The sequence below is a fragment of the Lissotriton helveticus genome, chromosome 2_2 (genome assembly GCF_964261635.1).
Source record: "Lissotriton helveticus chromosome 2_2, aLisHel1.1, whole genome shotgun sequence".
Taxonomy (NCBI): Eukaryota; Metazoa; Chordata; class Amphibia; order Caudata; family Salamandridae; genus Lissotriton; species Lissotriton helveticus.
In genome coordinates, this window is record NC_136060.1 from 404,113,097 (window position 1) to 404,135,530 (window position 22,434).

Consider the following 22,434-nt stretch of genomic DNA (forward strand, 5'->3'; position numbering starts at 1 on the left):
GGCAGGATCTCCAGGGGCATGCCTATACTTCTTTGCTATTCTGGGGTTTAGAATCCTAGCACGTACAGGATCTTTAAACACTTCGGGGGCATGCTTAATGACCCCTTTAATTATGGGTAATATTTGTACTGACTTTTGGGACTGTTCAAAAGGATCTAATAAAACATTCTCTTCTGCCTCATCTGAGTGCATTGTGACACCATGATAGATTGCAGCTCTATTAATTAAGTGCCCAAAACCAATATTATATATCTGGAGGAGATGGTTTTGAGGGGTATGTGTGTGGAACTGGGATGTCCGGTATGTCTTGTGGGACAGGGTACTCCCAATGAGGTGTGTCATTTGGGTACGTAAAAGGGTCATCTGGGTCACCTCTACCCCCATGTCATCATCATCATCATCATCGTTATGAGGAGGTGTATGAGGTGGAAAAAATGAAGTGGAGAATTTTGAGGTGTAATAGTTTTAGGGAGAGGAGGTGGGTTAGAATGACGTATAGGAGAAGAAGGGTGCATAGGCGATGTTGCAGAGTCCTTCACAGGCACTGGAGGAACAAGTGCTGTGTCTAACTTCCTCTTTCTATATGGTGCAGTGGTGACATGTCCTGTGTCTGGATCAATATAGATCTTTTTCTGCTTAGGATCAGAATGAAAAAGCTCCTCTTCCGGAGGAACCGCTTTCGGCGCCAATTTTTTCGGTTCTGAGCGAGGTTGTGGTTTATTTTTTTCCTTAGCCTTAGGAGGCGTGATAGAGTCCTTTGGCGTAGGTTTTGGCTCCGAGGATCTTGGTTTCGGAGTCGAAGCTGGTTTCTTCGGTATGGAAGTGTCCGAAGCCAGCTTGTCTACGGGCTTGGGAGTGTTTGGGCCCGATTTATCTTTCGAAGTCGACTGTGTCGGAACTGGCTTCGGACCGGGACTTCTTTTGGTTTCAGTGCCGATGGCGCTGGTGGGATCGGCACGTGCAGTTTGCTTGGTCGCGAGCTACCGCAAGGCTTTTCTATATTCTTCGGAGCCGGGCTCGAGGGCGGGGCTCCTGAAGTACGTTTTCGGTCGCGACTGGGCCCAACAGGCGGAGTGTTGACCACTGACTTCGATTTCGGTGGGGGGTTGGGGTAGGGGCAGTAGTACTCACTCGACCCGAAGCGATGGAGTCATTGGCGTCATCTGCCTCCGATACGATTTTGAGATCTTCGGAATTTTCTTCTGGGACATCTGGGCCTTCGTCGAAGATGTCCACTGGTTCCGGAGCTGAACTCTGCATGATGTGTCAGCAAACTCTTCGATCTCGAATGGTCTTCTTCGATCGAAAGGATGCGCAGGCTGAACAGGTAGACTCGTTGTGTTCCGGTGATAAGCACAGATTGCACACCTTATGATGGTCACTGTGTGGAAATTTGGCTCCACACTGGGGGCATTTCTTGAATGACGTCCTTTCCATGAGCTTTAGGCCTCAAGGCGTGGATAGGCCCAACGGCCCGTGTCGACGACCGGAATCGAGCTGATGAGGTCGAGTCGAAGGTTGAGATGTTTAAAAGTTAACCTGAAGAGTTTTGAAGTAAGTTTTTTCGCATCAAACTACTTTAGAAAGCAGATTTCGAACTGGAGCGGAAAAGTTACATCTGAACCCAGTGGCGGAAAAAAACAATCTAAGAATAGAGTCGATGCCCATGTGCACTATCGTCCAAGGGAGGAGTCACCTATCTCGTGACTACAAAGACTTCTTCCAAGACAACAAAAACATGCAACACCAGATGGCGATCTAATGCCAAGTGTGAGATCTGCAGCTCATATGCCTCGAACACAGAGTTGCGCAGCACACACACTTATGATAAATCAATGACCATTATATTTCTTATGCGTGCCCACGTGATGGTCTGCATTTTTTGTACACGGCCCAACTTACACTAAACATATACATTGTTTTTATGCTCTTATTGCTGTAATGGACATTGTTACCTTTGGGATGACTCTGTTACTACAAGTTCATAGGCTCTTCCCCGTTAATAATGCAGCATAAATTAAACAAGACACTGCACGGAATTGGAAGGCGGAAGCGTCGCCCCCTTTAACAGCATGGAAGAATGGACTGGACTTTAACATGGGGCTGGAGCTCCGTATCATTAAGGCACGGGTAGCCACAAAAGCATGTAAAGATATGGAAAAGGTGGGCCGAGTGTAGAGGTCTTCCCCTGGAACCTGTTTCTACTGAAGATGAGACGATTCAGGGATAGGGTGCCAGAATGCGGTGCAGGATATCAATGATGCAGGGGGATTTGTCAATGATACAGTGGATGTGGAGGGATTGAATGAGATATGGGGGGTCTTTGTTGTATATTCCTATGTTCTTTTGTAAATTATATTTCTTAAAAGTCAACACAACTTTCGTATTGCAAAATGTAGAAGTTGGTCTCTGGGTTACAGAGCTCTGCATAACATTTAACGATTGACGCAATAAAAATTGTTTGAAAAAAAACAATAATGCAGCATAAATCACAAGTCATATGCAGGAAGCCCCCTTTCCATCGTAGGTGTGCAACTATGCTAGCTATATATTCTTTTAAAAAAAGGAGGCAATAAGTGTTTTTATTCATCATGTAGCCGAGAAGTTAGTAGGAGGACTTAAGGACTAAGAGTACAAAAGTCACTCCTGTCCCTTTCTCAACTTGCAGGTACGTTTTCACAGAATAGAGAGTACAAAGGAGGAGGAATAGGCAGCCAGTTTTAGGCCAAGAAAAATTAGACTGCACAAAACTGATGACCAATGTGCGTATTGCTTCAGGAGGAACGTTAAGAACTTAATGCCTCCGGAAGCTATCACAAAAAGAACTATTGATGGACAGAATGCAGAACAATGTCATACATTCACCCCAGTACAGAGATCTGGGCCTAAATCCATCGTTTTTTTGCTCACCATGCCATTCCAGTTTGGACCCAGCCATATGCAAATCAGTCTTGCGCCCAATGGGAACAGTCCAGCCCAAACTGCCAGGCCAGGTCCTCACTGGACTGGCAAACAAGCATCCTAGGACCGGTTTCGGGGTTTCACCCCTCTTCAGCCAGCATCACACCCTTCAGTCCTAGAATTATCTCCAACAGTGGATGATGCACAACGGCTTATGCCACCATGGACAGACGATAGATAGTTTGATTAATCAATAGCTCGGCCAGGGTCTCCAAATAATAAAGGCTTGTTCTGTCAATGTACGCATAAAGTATTGGCTGAGCAGCACACCCTCAGCAGTGAAAGACTGTTGGCATAGAAAAAAAAGGTATGGGATAAAACTTTGCGCAGGTAAAACACAGCCAACAAATTGGGAATGAAAGTGAAGTGAGTCTTCAACACCATACTTGCAGACGAACACAGTGTAGTGTTATTTAGACTGAGGACCTGAAACTAGCTTAAGTGCATGGAAGAAGTTATAGCGACTAGGAAAATTGTTTCTTGAGAGAGCAGCCTCATTTTGAATATGACCATGAAGAGTTTCTGCTCTTGTCTGGCTAAGAACAGATTGAAATCACAGTGCACTATAAAGGAAACATTTTAATTAGGACGGTCAGAAGGAGTGCAACAAACTTGTTGGAGAAGGATTCCTAGGCCAATTCCTGCTAACACCGATAGGCTATCAGTAACCTTATAGATGTTCATAATTCGATAACATTTCTACAGAGGACATCACCTCCTCCGCTCAAAAGGAGATTGAGTGTCCCACTCCTTCTGATAATCTTTGATGTTCTTTAGCACAACCATACCTATTTTCTCTTGTACTGTGCTCTAGTGCATGACCTCCTGCAAGATGTTGAGGTTGGGACCAGCTTTACTGTTCCTCTAACAGTCTTGTGTAGAGGAGGCCTGAAAATGGGCGGTTGTGAAAGTTATATACCATATAAATCAAAATAAAGGGAGGACTAGGAGCTAGTTGAGGTCCAGTACCCGTGCTCCATGTAGTAATATAGAACCAAACTGGTGGGTCACTGTTCCTATATGGACACTCTTGTTGTCCACAGAAAGAGAGCGAGAGCGAGAAAAGAGACTAGGTCTCACTCTCACAAGTTAGAGACAATCACAGATCTTGTCTCTTGTTGCCCTTACCCATCCCATGGGATGCAATGCTTCATCATTGGGCATTGCTCCTAGTCGGGCCGGCGCTGCAATGCCCTACGGGTCCCCCGAAGGGTCACTTTGTCGGAGATCTTTTAGTAACGCCGTATGATGAGTGAATGTGTGAGATTTTCAGTAAGAAAGAGGGTTTGTGAGGGAGAGTGAGTGAATGACTAAAACTGGCTAGGGGATACCGAAAAAGGCTTTTTAATGTGTGAGTTCCCCCGACAGGTTAAACAAGCATTTGCAATGCAATAGGTCTCGCATTTACGAGAGTTTGATCTATTGACATTGTAAATTGCAATGCTGTTTATTTATGTGTTGTTTTTAAAACAGATAAATAAACGGCATTGTCATTTACAATGCCAATAGCTTAAACTCTAGCAAATGCCAGACCTATTGCATTGCAAACTATTATTATTTATTCATTATTTTGGAGTTTGTAAAGCGCACGGCTACCCCCAACGGGGGTGTCCCGGGGCTGCGGACAGCAGTCAACCAGAGGGGTACAGCGGGGTCTAGATATTAGAGAATAACCAGGGTTTAAGTCTGCTCTGGAATAGTGGTTCTGATGTAATGAACCTCAGATCGAGAGGGAGATGATTCCAAAATTTTGCAGTGACCACAGCAAAAGCACGACCTCCCGTTCTAGAAAGACGGAAGCGGGGGGCGAGTAGGAGGCAGAGATGATTTGATCTGAGGGTATGGACTGACTGGACAGGTTTCAGCCTGTGTCTCAGATAGGCAGGGCCTAGACCATTAAGGGCCCTGAACGCAATCACCAGAGCTTTGAATTGTATGCGATAGGACACCGGCAGCCAGTGCAGTTTAGCCAAATACGGTGTAATGGAATGGCGATCCGGGATGTTACAAATCAGCCTGGCCGCGGCATTCTGTACAATCTACAGCCGTTTAATCAGGTAGGCTGGGGCTCCTACATACAGACTGTTCGCATAATCCAGATGGGATGTGATTAATGCATGAACCACAGTCCTCCGTGAATCAAGCGGAAGAAAAGGGAAGATTTTTTTGATCATGCGTAGTTTACCAAAACATGCTGCTGAAACTTTATTAATTTGGGTCTTACAGGACAAGGCATTATCAAATTGAAAACCCAAATTCCGCGCGGATGAGACTGGAACTGGGGCAGGGTCAAATTCAAGAGGCCACCACAATTTAGCCGGGGGGGGGGGGGGATGTTTGATTAAAAAACAAGACCTCAGTTTTATCCGTGTTAAGTTTCAGGGTGTTGGTAGTCATCCAGGAGGAGATATTAACCAGGCATTGTCGAAAGTTGGACAAATTGCCATCAGAGTGGTCTCTAAATGAAAATACGAGCGGAGTATCATCAGCGTAAGAGATCACTCTGACAGCCCAGGATTCCACCACTTCCGCTATGGAGCAAGGTAAACATTAAAAAACAAGGGGCTAAGTGCAGAGCCCTGCGGAACGCCACATAGCAAAGGTTTCTCAGCAGAGACATAGGGCCGAAAGAAAACCTGCTGGGATATGTCTCTTAGAAAGGATCTCACCCACACCAAAGGTGTCCCCCCAATGCCAGTATCGCGAAGGCGCTCCAACAGGATGTCGTGTGAGACAGTATCGAAAGCCGTGGATAGGCCGAGGAGGACCAACATGGCCTCCTCGCCCACTTACACACACTCCCGAATAGCTTCCGATACCTCCAAGACTGCCGACTCAGTGCTGAAGCCGGGCCTAAAGCACGACTGGGAATCATGTAAAAGTTGTTTAGATTCCAGATGTTCCGCGAGTTGCTCCTGCACCACTTTCTCACAAATTTTTGCAGGCATAGGGAGGAGTGAGATAGGCCGATAATTACAGAAGAGTGTTGGGTCAGCATCAGCCTTTTTCAGAATTGGAATCAACATGGCCTGTTTCCATAGAGAGGGGAATAAGCCAGAAGATAAAGAGAGATTCCATATCTCAAGAAGTGGATTGATCAGCAGGGGAGCCAGATTGCTCAGTACTTGTGCAGGGGCTGGGTCAAGAGGAGAACCTGATTTGCATCGGTGGAACAAAATCTGTGCATATTCCGCTGTTAGGCGTTTAAATGAGACAAAAGTGTCCTTGTAGATGATTTTTAAAACAGGTGGTAGAGAAGCCCTATTCTGATGAAATGTGTCCGTGATCTTGATGATTTTCTTGTGAAAAAAATCCGAGAGACCATTGCGTAGGGACTGACTAGGAACAATCGGGCAAACCAAGGCATGAGGATTGGAGAATTCTTTAATGATATTAAATAGAGTCCTGGATGAATTCTCCGCAGCCTTGATTTTCACTGCAAAATGATCCTTCATGATAGTACGTTTGATTTTGTGGAAATGCTTGAGGGCAGTTCTATAAGTAATTTTAGCGACCGATCATATGATCGTCGCCAAATGCGTTCCAATTTCTTGCACCTACTTCTTTCCTCTCGCAGTTCCGGCGAGAACCATGGGGCAGAGGGCCTAGATCTTAAAGAAGTGAGAGGTTGCTTAGGGGCAATACGATCAATCGCTGATGAAAGGCAAGAATTAAGTTTGGATACGTCCATGTTTAGATAGTAAGAGGGCTGCCCTATCCGGGTAGAAAGGATAGGCTCAAGGGCGTCACAAGTGACCTTGTGCCATTTTCTACCAAGGTCTCTGATTTTAGATGAGACCCTAGGAGGCCGTGGCACAGTCAACTCAAAAGGAATTAGGTAGTGATCTGACCAAGTGAGGGGTAAAAATGCTCTTTTTTGTAAAAAAGCCCATGCCGCACTTTCTCTTTAATGCCAGCTGCACCCCTTTCTTTAGACGAGCCGAGTCTAAAGAAATGAGTCTGGCCACCATTAAAGTGAAAGTGCGGTATGGGGCGCTTTTACAAAAAAAGCATCTGTTTGTGAAGTTGTTAAACAAATGCTTTTTTATGTAAAAGCCATTCATACAGCTGTTTCACTTTAATAGTGGCCATGAACCTTTCTTTAGATGCGGCTCGTCTAAAGAAAGAGGCGCAGCGTCAGTAATGTGAAAGCACATCATGGGGCGCTTGGAGAAAAAAAAGTGAATAAATATAAAGATAAAAACTTCCAGAAGTATTCTGTGCCTCAAATAAACCAAAGGCGCAGCCGCCACTGTATCAGCATGGCGTGCAATGCTATAAAAAGAAAAGAAAAAAAAGCATTGCGGGACAGCGTGTTCTGCCTGCAACAGCAGGCAGTTGTAAACCATTTGACAAAATAGTGCTCGGAGGCTGTAATTAAAGCCTTCCGAGTAACATGGGGTGTCTTCATGGGAGGTTACAAAATGAGACAACGCGATACTAAGGAGGGACTACTAAGCCTATTCACTAATGAAAATTCACACTTTACAAAGGACGATGACACAAGCCAATGAAAAATATGGGCAGCGAGTGGGCACAGCTTCAAGCATGGAGCCAGACTGAATTAACGTGTGATACTTCTCTTCATTAAAGAGTATATTAACTTAGGTCAATCAATAAATTCACGCAAAGCATTGTCCTTTGGTGGTAAAAGCACAGAGAACAAGGCACTCATGCAGTGGCTGAAACCACCAGGCCTAACCAAGAAAACTGATTTCGTATCCTAAATTCCCTGCATACCCAAATTGTGTGATTCTATGCAAATCACATTTGATTCACATACCTCATTTTAATTGAGCATCAGAATCTGAGACCACATTAAATACATTTGGTTTTTTTTAAAAACAAATTTTTCCTGATGAATTTCCCTTTTTTTGCAAGGACTGTTTATTTTGGATTGTTACATAGTTCTGATTAAAAGGGTTCTTTCACGTGAAGCCTGCCAACACCAATTTCAGGTTTTCCCATTTAGTAGTGCTTGATAAAAAGACATTTTAGTATATGTAACATCAGCACTGTCTGATCCTGAAATGGTCATGTCATTATGCTTCCTATTTCCTCCACTCCACTTCTTGACTGTAGACTTCGAGTCGGTCCCTGCTACCAAAGGACATTAAACTGCTCTTACTGCACCACTGGTAGCTACCCCCCTGACTTTGAGTGACACATCTTCGGCCCAGACTGCTCAACTCGGCCCTGTGCCAGTGCACCTGCTGCACCAACGATATCTACGCCCCTGACTGTTAGTGACGCACCTTCGATCCAAACAGACAACTCATCCTGGCCACTGCACCGGCAGCACTATTGATATCTATGCCTCGCCCCTCACTGTGAGTGACGCATCTTTGACCCAAACAGACAACTCATCCTGGCCCAGAGTCACTGCTCCTGCTGCACCCGAGAGGAGACGCCATGCGCGTGCCCATCGCCTGTCCGGGCGCGCACATGGTTTGTCTCCCTTCGCGAAGGAAAGCGACAACAATAGAGGCTCGCCAAGCTGTAGGTTATTTTTACTGGCTAGGCGATAATGTGCCTCAGTAACTCTTCGGTCAACATGTTTTGTGTCCTTCAGTGGTCATAACGATCCCTGGCGCTTCCTCAGGACCAATAAAGTTGATTGTAAAAAAGTGTGAAATGTGAATAAGTGAAGAACCATAATGTAAAAAGATGAGCGGTCCCCCTTGTGAAAACTACGAGGGGGCTTAGGATCAAATAGTGACCACTCTTGTTGCGATCTAGATAGGGGAAAAAATAAAACACAGACGATACACAAACACAAAGACAAAGATGGCATCTCAACCCAGTTATGTGCTCTCTTGCCAGGCAGGAGAGAGGTGCTGTAGGCGCCTTGGTATGGTATGAAAAGGGGGCTGCAATAACATACATATAGTGCACGTTTAGGACTCAAGAGCGGAGTTCGCATTTATTTATATTATCCCCAGACCAAGGTAAAAACTGTCTCTCTGCAGCTTTCAAATGGCTTGCACTCTCACAGCTTAAGTGCAATGAGGACACGTCAGAGATACTACTGTATGGCTCTTTACCCCCACATTTTAGGGAGGTGATCTGACCTACAGAGTACCCCATGCCAAAGTCTATCGGCAATCCAGCTAATAATTCAGGGGTGTGGTTCAGCGAGGACCTCCGGTTCTCCCCTCAGAGAGAGAGACTTGCTTATTATGGCATATTGAAATCACTTAGAAAGTTCCTTCCTCTGCTTCCTAGACCAGCCAAGTAGTTGGTGACACAAGCCCTTATCCTGTCACGCATTGACTATGCCAATGCATTGTACATTGGCTTGCCTGGATATCAGCAATTTCTTTTTACAAACAATACAAATTGCGGCTGCCAGAGTTTTGCTTGGCATTCCTGGAATATCTAGCATGAAACAACACCTTCGGGACCTAGACTGGCTTCCTGTGGCCAGACGTGTCATGTTCAAGACCCTCATTCTCCCTCATGGAGCGTTGCATGGAATGGGGCCACCCTATCTCAGAAATCGCTTTAGCTTCTGTGACCCCAAGAGACAACTGCGCTCAGCCGCGCAGGGTTTAGTTGTGGTTCCCATTTTTCGTCTCGCTCGCACGGGGGCAGTTCTTTATCTTTCAAGGCTGCAGTAGCCTGGAATGTCCTTCCTTTTGAACTACGGAACACCCAAGACCTCAGGCTGTTTAAGAAGCACCTAAAGACTCTGCTGTTTAATTAAGTTGCACCTCTCTCAGTTTCACTGCTTTGTTAGTTGGCTTCCCCGCCGGGACACTCTTGAGTAGCAGTGCGCGTTACAAATGCCAATAACATAACATGAGTGATGGCATCTTAACCCAAATTCTGTTCTCTTATGCCAAGAAGGAGAGAGGTACTTTCAGCGCCTAGGTAGGTAGTGGAATAGGGGAGTCAATATACGTGCATTTGGTGCACATTTGGAACTCACATTCGTAAATATCAGTCAAAGAATATGACCCATATAACAATAGATTGTAGTAATGTCAAAACAGGCATTTCATGCACTCTTACCCATTTATAAATTTGTGATCGCTCCATAGGCTATCACGTGTTCGTCCGCACCGTAACGGGTTGTGGTTATCAGTGGGGAGAGAAAAGACAGGTGGTATAGGAGCGGCTAAGCGGGAGGCTGTTGTTGTAATGGATGTAAGGGCCCACCCAATAGCGATCAGAGGAAGACCAGAGGTATTATACTCATGGTTGTCGTTGAGTGCACTGTGTTCCAACATCTATCCATAAACGCGGGCCTGCATATTGGTTTGTGTGTGTAGCGGTTCCATGATATAGCGGGGCGCCTGATCTCCGGTTGCCTGGCTTTCGGTGGGAGTATTCTTTCATTATGGTGCGCATGCACGGGTGCCATCTTTGAGTGGTGAATCATCCTTCTTGTGAGCGAATGTTAAAAAAGACCTCATATCTCCAAAGGGAACATGTGGCTGGAGAAGCATTATAGTGGATTTATAAGCGATCGCTGTGATACATGAGGTTACAACTTGTATGCGGAGATAGCAGTAGAGTATGCCAAGCGAAGGGGGCAGAGGGTATCTGCTAAGTGCTGCAGTTACGGTATGGACATAAAAAAATGAAAACAAACCTAATTGCTAGGTTGTTAAACAACTGGAAAGGCTCTGGCTAGTATGTGGACTACTGGTAGGAGTCTGTACAAAGCAAGGAAAATAGGTCAGACGTGTTATTCACTGGGGGGTGTGTCACAGGGAAAACGTCCATGGGGTCAAAGTTCTATCCACGGAATGTCATCATTGAGCCCCCCTTGTGTGTCTGAAGGCGGTAAACCCACCGCTGTTAGCGTCTCAGTAGAGCAATATTGCTCCAAGTAGGGTTGGATTCTAAGATAGTCCACTTGATATCGTCGGCAGAGTGTTACACATGCTGGTAGAGGTTTGTCTGCATCGTATGGTGCTCTTCTGTTTGCTAATCCTGACTTTGACTGGCCTGGACGTCATCCAACATAGAGAAGTTCACATGGGCATGAACGCGTACATTAGCACCCCCACCCGGACCATTCTGAAGGTTTGGGATTCTGTGTCGGGGGTGAGGGGTGGACCACGTTCCCCTCCCCATACACCCTGATCCATTTTAACCCAGCATTTCCGCAAGCTCTCCATGAAGGCCCATTCGACGCCTGGAGAGAAGGAGGCTGCCTGATGCTCGATCACCTGTTCCACAACCACTACATCCTCACTTTTGATAGCTGCAGAAGGGATTTCCACCTAAAACCAGAAGATCACTTTCACTACCTTCAACTCCGACACTGGGCACTCACCCCACAAATACAAGCACAAGCTATAAGGGAAAAAACTGGGTTTGAGAAATACATTAGAACAGTGGGCTCCATGAGAGGCGTGATATCTTTCCTTTATAACAACTTGCTCTCCAACACACACTCCACCAAACCACGTTACATGTCTATGTGGGAGGGGATAGTGCAGCGTGATATTCACAATAGAGAATGGACGTGCCTTGGGTCTAAAGTATCTAAGTTCAATCACTCCTTAGAACTCAGAGAAGCACACCTAAAACACTGATGAACTGGTACATAGTTCTCTCGAAACTCAAACAAATTTTCCCAAACACAACTGACCGGTGTTGGAGGGGATGTGGGCTACTGGGGGTCTTCCAACATATCTGGTGGGACTGTCCCGCCATCCGTCCCTTCTGGGAAGAAATCCTGGCCCAAATTAAAACTATACGAGGATACCCTATACCGACCACTATGGAAGGTATCCTTCTGGGTCTTCGAGATCCCTCCCTCGAACACCAGACGAGGGCTGATAAAGCCATTATGTGGTCTTGCATAGGCGTGGCGAAGATAACTATTGCAGCAGCCTGGAAGAAGAAGACTGCTCCATCCCTCTCTATCTGGCACTCACAGCTATGGAAAATGTTCTGCTTGGAGCGGATGGCGGAGATATTTTGCGATGACTACAAGGGGTTTGAATTTAAAAGGGGTCCCTTAGTCACCTTCCTCACAAAGGTCCTGATCCTAGTGGTATGCCCCCCATTGATCAGAGACATGCACCTATTTCAATTTTAATACCCTATTGCTGCCTAGCCGACCACGAAGAGTTCTTACAAAAGCTCACCACCAACCACCTAGTTAAGGGAAGGGACTAGGGAGGGTTAGGGTTCTGAGGGTTTTCAGGTTCAGTAGAGTAGATCATATTTTTCCGAGGAGTGCCTTCCCGGTTAGAAGGTCCAAATGGACAACGGTCACAACACAGTTGGTTTTGATCATTTACCCAGGGGACCCTACCATGCTGTATCTGGGACATTAAAAGAAACTGTACGGATCTATAGAGAATTTCTTTTGGCAGACATATACAGCAATGTCTACACCATCGCCCTCTACCTGTGACAATATGCATTGTTTTCTATGATACGGATATTCTAGTTGATGTGACCCTAATGATGCCTGTTTTTTTTCTCTACAAAATGCCACTAAACAAATGTTTTACAAAAAATACAGATGGTAGGCTTCACTCATTACTGCATAATGTTTCCGATACCCAGAAGGTTCAGAATATCTGCTATTGTCTTTCACTTTGGAGACTGTTTAGGTTACTCAATAGTCCCAAATTCTTAGTATTTCGGTTATTTGTTGCTACAGTCATTCTCCCATGACAGGGTGGTGTTGCACCCCTGAACCTCCAATTATCAATGAACACTAATTTCAACAACTATGATACAAGACTAATATTATGCTGAACTTTACTTAGAAAAACAAGCAGTAAGAAAAATGCCCAACATGAACAGGCAACCCATACCTCTGATCTGGAAAATTGGATTTCAGCATTCTCCCGAGTAGATCAGTAACAGGCACTTATTCACTGCTGGTGGTTGTACTCCTCTGCACTCAATTAATTTCACAGCCATTCTAGAAGGTGAGGTCTTCACTATACAAAGGAACGTGAGAGCCTTTAGCTCTGTTTTAAGGTTGACGTTGTGTGTTCATCCCGTACCCCAAGAAAGTTGAGAGGATCATTCCATAAATCTTTAGATAACTAACACTAAGACTGTCAAGCACCGTGTTGGACCATGTCACGGATCCCAGAACTGAGCATTCTACCCATAGCCCAGTGAGGGCTAACTAAATGCTTTAAGAGATCCCTGCGGTTGTCACACAATTCACATGTCCAAATAGCAGTCTTTTATAGTCCATTCGCCAGAGGTTTGATTTATATATTTGCCAGCTTCCATTCACCTGTGACCAAGTCTGGTAGAGGTATTATAACCAAGCAGAGGTCCATAAACAGGGATCATAGGTTATGTTGGATCAAACTGAATGGAGACCACAAATGCAAGGTGCCAGAAAATATTGGGGTAACCTCATGGGATGGTCGATTGGTGGCCCATTAGAGATTTCAATCATGTGATGCCGGATACCACTTTGCACAGGCGAACAAGCTTGCTACCCTTTCACTGGCTCTTTTTACTAGCTGAAACAGGATTTTCTCAGCAGGAGCTGTATGGGACTAATGCAGCCCAGCCAGTAACCATGAGATAGACTAACAAACAGGTAGATAAAATGTTGTCCAAAATGAGGAACATAGCGCCTGGATTTGATATAGAGTGTCAGTGGGAGCCTTCAGTCTGACCGATGAAAGCCCACATGGAAGATGTTTTCCCATTAAAGACAAACATGTTTCAGGAAAACCCAGAGCACGAAGTCAATCTTAATAACCACACGTTCAGCCCTTGGAATGAATCCCCCAAATAGCAAATAATGAACAACATGATCCATAAACCGCACCAGATTAGAATATATTGCTACCGTTGTCTAATGTTGCCTGACATTAATTATATGGTAGTCCTCTTTTTTTCTGGGCTATTCTGAACTATGTTAAGTGCTGTTGATCATTCTTAAAGTTGTTATGGTGCATCATTGTATGACTTCTTTTTCTTCTTTTGTTAGATAATCTAGTCTTATATTGGGGGTATTTTGATCTTACTTACACATTGTTGAATCTATATTCCATATTGAGCAATGGATGATAACAAACAATGATCTCTTCTTTCAGTTCTTTCCTGTGTATTACTGTCTCTGTGTGACATATGCTTTAATTCAGGTATTCATGGTTCACGCATTATTGATGAAATAAAATGTGAATTATAATTCGATTAAGCCTAACATAAACCTAGCGCCGTGATACAGTGACAAGTGGAAAAAGTGGGAAATATATTTTAGGCATTATGATTTAATTTCCCCTCAATTCAAGATTCCTCGGTGCACTAACAGATGTTTGTGAAAGGCTCAGAGATTTCAAGCATGCACCAATATCATAGCCTAATTTTGCTACACATATCCCACCTGAGTGAATACAAAAAACATCTCTGTGGTATTTATCAAGCAAATGTTTTGACTAAAATGATATTGCCTCAACGAGCCTAGCGCACCTATAGAGGGAGCCGACTGATATATCTCCACCTAACTCTGGCATCATCTATAATGTTGGATCCAACTCTCCCCACCAAAGTCCCTAGGAGCTAGTATTTAGGGAGAGGGGATCTGTATTACTTAAGGTCCACAGCGCATCTGGTCAAAAGGTGCATCAACGGTAGGTCATCATTAGTAGACACTTCTTTTAGCTCTTCAGGGGCACTGACTCAAATATCTTGAAGCAATGGGCAAGAACTAGAAAGTGGCATCACAATGTGCAATTGGAAATTTGCACTATAGGACAACACCAGTTTAGTCATTAACTGTTTAAAGCAACAAAGTATGACCACAAGCCCTGTTGTGAGGGCTGATCCAACAGCCAGAATTCCAAGTTCTGGGGGCTGATATAAATAGCAGTCTTTCCCATATTTCTTTCAGAGACTAGACCAACTGATTCTCGAGAGAAAAACTAAGTGTAGTTAGCTCCATACAAATTCTCAACACTTAGATCCAGTTTAGTTTTATCGAAATCATTTTTATAAGTGCGAAAAACCACTGCACAAGGCAAGAAACAAATCAAGAAGAAATACTGAGCCACAGCAAGGATGACAGATCTTCTCCGGTTCTATCTGCATCCCTTATAACTATCTAATTTTACTCCACTTGCGGCATTATGGATTTATTTTTAGCCTACTAAGTTATTGGTATATGGTTCCTATTTTTGTAATATCCCTTATCTGGATATTAGATGGCTCATCCCTTGAGCGTCTTACATTCAACATTAACTCCTGTAGGACTTAAGCATTGTCATTAACCAAGCTATCAATCAGAGAGCCTGGAATACCCCATGGTGACTTCAGTTAATCTCTGCCAATCAAAAACTCCATTCCGGCTCTGCATGAGCTCTGCATTAGTGCAGTAAATCTTTACTCTTCCTCTCTTCGCACCTGGGCCATTCATTTGTACACAATAGCAATACAATTAGTAAAAAAGCAGGAATGAATTCTGAGTGTTTATTAATGTGAAGCCATCACATTAATTGCAATATAAACAAATATACATGTAAAGAGTACAAAACTGATTACTTTCACTCGTAAGAAATGTATTGACAAATAATAAATACTTAATTACATGCAGAAAGTGTTGACCTTGGAGTGTGTGGCCTGCAAGATGAGGCTTCTTTTGAGGGAAGAATATTTCAATTTCACCCCCTGTCTCCATCTAATTGCTGATCTGGACAATTATGAGCCCTGCAAATCAGCTGCCATATCAACTCTAACATGCAGAAGATTTCAGTAAGACTCTTTTACCTACACTACAAACTGTTGGCTGTCATCTCCCAGTCTAGGAAATTGCCATAGGAATCCCTTGTGGGTGGGATGGCCATTGATTACTTTGCCTTAAGATAAAAAATAAAACTGTACATACTTGAGAATTTTGCCTGCAGTTGGCTGGTCCTCTCCCCAATAATACAAATCCACTCCGTATGGTAAGACAGGGGCTTTTGCTCGCTCTTCTTCATGTGTCCCTTCATCAGACTTGGTTTTATGTGACCCATCTTCTACATTAGTGCTTTCAGACATGCTGCATGAAGAGTAAACAAAAAGATAACGTGGGCAAAATTCACCATAATCTAACATTTCAGTTTAATTTATTTTCTGAATTAATTCAAGTATTAAACTACAAGATGTTCCATCAGATCGATTGAATTATGGAGATATCACATATTTCATTACAAAGACTTTAGTATTGTTTATTGTTCCACAAAAAGTATTTTAATGATCAAGTAAAATATCATACGTATATTTATTTCTGCTTAACACACTATGAAACAGACACATAAGCTGTGCAGAGTGGTATAACAAGCATTTGCAATGCAATAGGTCTCGCAGTTACGCGAGTTTAAGCTATTGGCATTGTAAATAACAATGCCTTTTATTTAGGTTTTTAAAAAGAAAACAAAAATAAAAGGCATTGTTATTTGCAATGTCAATAGCTTAAACTTGCGTAACTGCGAGACGTATTGCATTGCAAATGCTTGTTCTGATGGCGATTCGGTTAAAGTAGCCGGACATGATGGTGGCCTAAGGGAATGGAGTGAGAAGGAATATTTGTGTGAATGATCAGGCCACTGATGGTGTGTTTCAAATTGCCCTGCTGTCAGAGAAGTCTGATGTTAGTGTGGGGATGCCACATTTCAAGGTTTGGCCACGCAGTAGATTGGTCTTAGTGTGTATCCGCTGGCTTAAAGTTCAGAGCTGATCTCAGGAGCAGGATGCTTGGGTTGAGGCATCCCAGACATATGTTAGGATCGCAATAAGACACTGTTCTCTTAATGGGACTACCGCACTAGCGAGGCCTGTGGAGTTGACTGCTTCCTATGCGAAGCCCTCACACCACAGGCAGGTCTAGGGAACAACTCTGGCCCGTTGCTTTCTCTGAAATTACCTAAAAAAATGTGAGAAGTGTAACCGTGTATACTTTGACTTTTATCTTGCACAAACGCTCACGGTCCTGGAGATTGAGTTTGTGCACAGGTGAAGAATTTATCCGATGCATAACCATTTCCCCATGACCCCACCAAAAAAAAACTGAAGTACACTGTGCCAGAAACAGTGTCAGTGCTTTTGGAAACCTTAGGAGGCAGGGTAGTTTACTTGCTCCACGTTTACTGTCACCATGGCATTCTCGTTTAGGGTCAAAGTACCTATGCTTTGGGGCAGTCATGCATGTCTTTCATGGCATAAAAATGAAAATAACTGGAACATCAGCAGCGCCTGATATGACGCAGTGGCCAAAATGGGATTTGTCTGGACGAGACAAGAAATGGGTGGCAGTGTACGAGAGAATGACTACAGAAGAGGGGTTGTGCCAGCTAGAGTGTCTGAGACAGCATGGTGCCTGGCAAAGTATATGTTTGCAGCCAGGATGGATCAGATTGGGTGGTGTTTTTAGTACACTGAGGCTGGGTCTGGCTGAGTGGCTATAAAGCAGGGTAAGTCATGGGCAAAATATGAGGAGGTGAAGGTGGTGGTGTCCGGCAGACTGACTGTGTTGGCATGGTGTACGAAGCGTATCTCGCAAGAGGCATGTCTCGAGAGTGGCCATGATGGAGAGGGTGAATGTCATGTAGAGAAGACTGTGCTTGGCACGTGAGATAGACTAAGCAGAGTATTAAAGTGCATTATGCCATCCTACAGTCGGTAATGGTGCGGTGTTTGGAGGTAGTCACTTTCCGGCAGGCTGACTTAAATCAGGGAACATTCAGGCGAGTAGATGAGATTATTGTGGCTTTTGTACGGCGCCCATGCATACATTAAAATACAACAAATATGGATCAAATGGGTGCCGTGCAACAACATCATGCGCAGCGCCTGCACAGATCAAATTAAGCAGACGCCTTGATAATGCGCCGCTCCCGTGCATATGTACATACCGGGACCGCTAGTGCAACTCCAGGGAGATGTTCCTCACCAGCTGCTCCGGGGTCCAGCAGGCGATGGGTCCCGCCGACTGCTGCCTGCAGAATGGCAAGGTGGCGGTCAACGGCATTCCCGGGGTAAAGGAGTTTATGCGGCCCCAGGTGCGCACCGAGGACAGTGGCGTCCTAACCACAGCCTGCTGGGCTGTCAGGCAGCTGGCAAAGGGGTCCTTCTTCGCAAGCTCCAGCGGGCGCTCTCGGGGAGCGTGGCGACAGGGGATGGGGGAAGTGGGCGCCATCATCCTCCTGCAGCTAAGACGCTGTAATTACAAGAGCCGGCCGGGGGAACTCTGCAGAATGCAAGGCAAAGCGGCGCACCGTGCTCGCACACCATACGCTTGCATATCTCCTGTCCGGGCGCATGCACATGTCCTGTCGGGCAGGCACACTGAATAAAGACAGGGAGGGAACAAAACATGCTTCCCGCCCAATAAAAAGCACGCGTTTGGAAGCTGTGCCAATAAAAGCATGGGTGGATCTTCCACCCTCGCTTCGCAAGCTAAAGTGATAATAGATCTTAGCTAGAGCGAGCAGCGCATGCGCTGCGTCGCTAGACGAGACCTAAAAATGATGATTAAGTCTATTAATCTCTGACGTACACCTACAATTTATGCCGATTAACTCACCTTTTGGGTAATCATAAAATCCCAGTTCAATCCGTTTGAAAATCATGGATTTACCAGAATAAGGCTGTTAATCTAACAAAGCGATACAAAAGGGGATGATGGACGGAGCGGTTGAGCAAATCAAACACTCACCCCCAGTCAACTGATCCGGGTTTAATCCATCACCATTCAAAGCAACTATTACATTTATTTGGCTCACTCCTTGCCCTCTACAAAAACAGGATGTTTCCATTGCTGTGGATGTAATGGTGTTCCATTTTTAAACAACCTGACCGTTTGCAAAGCTAGCGCAGGAAATATTGGTTTACTGCAATTGGAACTAAAGAAAGTCCCCTACTGTAGTCGCTTTAATTTGACACTGCTTCAGTTTCAAACATTAGACTGCTGACTGACTGAATATGTATGGGATGGGATGCTGGTAATAGCTCCCTCACCCATCCCAGTGGACAGAACACAAACATTTGAAACTGCCTATTCCTAATCCCACTCCTCTTATCCTTGATGAACAAGTTATTTACCTTCAGTAAAGATCTTTCTGGTGGATAATCTATCTAAGAACAATTTCCTCAAATTCTGAATTGATTCCTCCAGATGACAAACTGATTCTGGATGCTGGAGGTGGCACAATTTGACTCTGCAGCAGTAATGCACAATCTCCAGGAATGAAAGCAAAAAGCAGTTATATGATAATAGTCCAAGGGTTCCCTTATGAGTGGACAGGGGCTTGATCTACCAATCCCAAGGTGCTCTTCCAGTGGGTAATGTGGTCAAGCAGCCTTATCTATCAGAGAAGAGTGCAAGACATCTGCAAATACATACAACAATCAATAAATGTTGCACACGCCTCAATAAGGCGATACACACCAACTCATAAAAATAATACGTATCTTTATATATATTTAGGTATCAGAACCAGTCCGACCAGGTAACTAGGTTTTTCAATAGAAATAGTTTTGCATTTAAAAAGTCAACACTTAGTACAATTTTAAGAAGCAGCAATGTTATCCTAAAGGAGGAAGAACAAGTGCAGCATTAAAGTACAGTACAGCGATTTACGGGATTAATCTCCAGGAATTAAGGTGAGTGGTTGGAAAAGTCCAAGGCAGCACCAGCCAAACACCATCAGCTGCACTAGGGTGGCCAGGTGCAGGGGTGCAAAACAGCATCAAGTGCCCAATGTTAGTCTCTGGGGACCAGTATTCGCATAAAGAAGCTGAAGGCTTTGACTAGGATGCCAGTCGGGCTGAAACAACAAAGGGGCTTAGGCCTCACAATGCTCGGGGATGTGGGGACACCTTTGATCCTCTTCTTCATGGCCCAGGGGCGACAGGTACAGAGGCGTCTTTAGGCATCAGGGTTCTTTACCAGGAGCGGTCGCGGTGAGGGGGGTGGGGTGGGGGGTCTGTGTGCAGAGACTGCAGGCGAAGTTGGGGAGTCCACGAGAGGCAAAACCACAGTGAACTCTATAGCTGGAGGACCATGCTGGCACCGTTAGCTCACTTCAACTTGGGCTTGGAGCAACAGGTGCAATGGTGTCCTTAGGTGCCAAGTTTCTGTGGTCCTGAAGTCCTCTTAGGCCTCTCTGGGTGCCTGCAAGATGCAGGTCCACTGCTTCACAGGAGCCTTGGTTCCTGGGTGAGGTGGCAGCAGGTCTCCCATGCTTTGGGGTCTCAGCAGTTGCAGGACAAGTCATCTTTGGCACAATTAACAAAGTCAGCAGGCAGGTCGGCAGAGTTGGTGTATAGTCAACCACTGGAGTTTCTGTTCTTGCTCTTTGCAACTCTTCACGTCCGTCTTCTTTCAGGTCGGCAGGATCTGACTTTCTGGTGCCAGAGGCTCCCCTAAATACTGAATTTTGTGGCTTTGGGGGAGTGTAGGGTGGTAGCCAATAGGCTACCTACCCCTGGGGGTAACTGCACCCTGTCTGTCTCAGAGTTCCCAAATTTGCAGTCACAAAGATGGCTAACGCTGAAAAGCTGTGTCCACTTCAGATTAGGCCCCAGTAGGGGTGGTACTAGCCTGGGAGTGGGCACACCTGCCTGACTAGCTAATTTCCCTGGCTGTCCAGTTGCCAAAGTGCTCTGGACAGAGGGGGCTGGCTTCTTCTCCTGTGAGGGGAGCCAGATTCGCATTTCAAGTAGGTGGCTTATTTGAAGTTCCTCTGCCTTGAAATGCTAATCAGCAGGTCATCCTGTGGGAGGGGGGGTGAACACCCTTTTCCCGAACAGGTTGATTCTGTCCTTCTGAGAACAAAGGACCTCCCCCTGAGAGGTCAGAAACTTACCTCGGGTGGCAGGCTGCCAAAGACAAGTCAGCCAACGCAGCCGAGGTTGGCAGGTTTTCAGGGGCACCTCTAAGGTGCCTTCCGTGTGCATGTATTTACAAATCCACTCCTGGAATCAGTGTGGGTTTGCGCATACTAGATGTTTGATACCAAACATGCATATTTTCAGTGAAGCTTCCCTGTTTACTTGTACTGGCAGTGATGGAGACCAGCACAGGGACATATCTGCTCATGCAGCTATAACCACACATGTAATATAATTAAGGCTCCCTATTTTCAGTTTTTACGGATTTTTACAGGTAAATACACACAGAAAAAATTTGTTTTCTGCCTGCATTTTTTTTAAGGTGGATAAATACAGAAATGTTTGCTTCTTTGAATGAACCTCCATGCCGTCTTTCATGAATTATAGCCCAACAGCTGAGCAGATAGACAGCATGGTAAATGAAAAAACACGATAACATTTCTTTAACCCCTTCCATGCGCATGACGAGCTGAGCTCGTCATGAGCATGCGAGCGGCGCAACGTCATGTAACGCGGCTTTTCGTAAATAGCCGCACAGCGCAAAAATCGCGGCCGCACGCATGCGGTTAAATAATGGCATTTGTCTACATGCATTTATGGTATAATGCTAATATTTACCAGTAGATGTATTAGTATGTAATATTTGGTTGCTTAAATAGTGAAAACATGACAGACATCAAAGTATGAGTGCGCATAGAACAGTTAAATAAATATGAAAATGTACAGTTTTACAACTCAATTTTTACGCAAAACACAAAATAAATTTGGATGAATACAGAGAAAATGGGCAAAAAATAAATATGGATAAATACAGACGGAAATGTTAAAAAATAAATACCATAAAACTGGGAGCCCTAAACATAATATACCCTGTCTTAGGGCAATAAAGTCTGCTGTAGGGGTGACTTACAAATATTACATTCAGTGTTAGGGGACATGGCATACAGGGATGCATGTCATGTCGTGTTTTCACTTTTGTCTGCACCAGTACACGCAGCCTGCAATGGCAGTCTTGCATGAGTTTGGTGAGGGGTTTCTTAGGGTGCACAATTCATGCTGCAGCCCGTGGGGACCCTCTTCAGTACTTCAACATCTGGGTACCAGGGGTATCATTTTGTAGGCACTTCTAGTGAGTGCTAAAGGTATTGCCAATTAGGGGTACAACTGTACAGTTTTTGGTAAAGAGATCTGGAACTGGGGACCTGGTTAGCAGAAACCTAGTTCACTTCCATCAATGATCAGGCAAGAAGTGCGGGTGACCATGTCTAAAAGGGACACTTCCCTACAGCCACATACAGGAGTCACCAATGCATGCCATCAGTTTTCTTTTTCAACTCTTCAATGTCCCCACACACAGATCAAATAGGACAGATTGCAAACATGACAGTGTGTTGAATCTAAAATGGAGTGGAGGGAGGGCAGGGTGTTATCTGCAGTTAGAAAGAGTATCCGTCAGTAATAGTGTCACACATGGTAAGTAACCAGTACTTCTGATACTTCTAAATGCGGATTCCTCACCTTTTGAACAGATACAGGAGCAGCAGACCCCAAAATGTGGAGGAAATGAAGAGTGAGCTTCGCACCAGAAGCCAGAGCAGGCAAAATAGCCTTTTTCCGAGAGCTTAGTAATGCCTGAGAAAGGTGTTGACAGATGCC

At 44.8% G+C, this 22,434-nt stretch overlaps 1 protein-coding gene across 2 annotated transcripts in view; it reads right to left on the reverse strand.

The window, feature by feature from the left end:
- UVSSA (UV stimulated scaffold protein A) overlaps nucleotides 1-22,434 on the reverse strand; it is a 262,208-nt gene that overhangs the window by 52,980 nt on the left and 186,794 nt on the right. For both annotated transcript variants that reach the window (XM_078678640.1, XM_078678639.1), the window contains exon 10: nucleotides 15,791-15,946. In XM_078678640.1, the coding sequence (XP_078534766.1) occupies nucleotides 15,791-15,946 (156 nt within the window). The remainder of the gene's footprint in view (nucleotides 1-15,790; nucleotides 15,947-22,434) is intronic.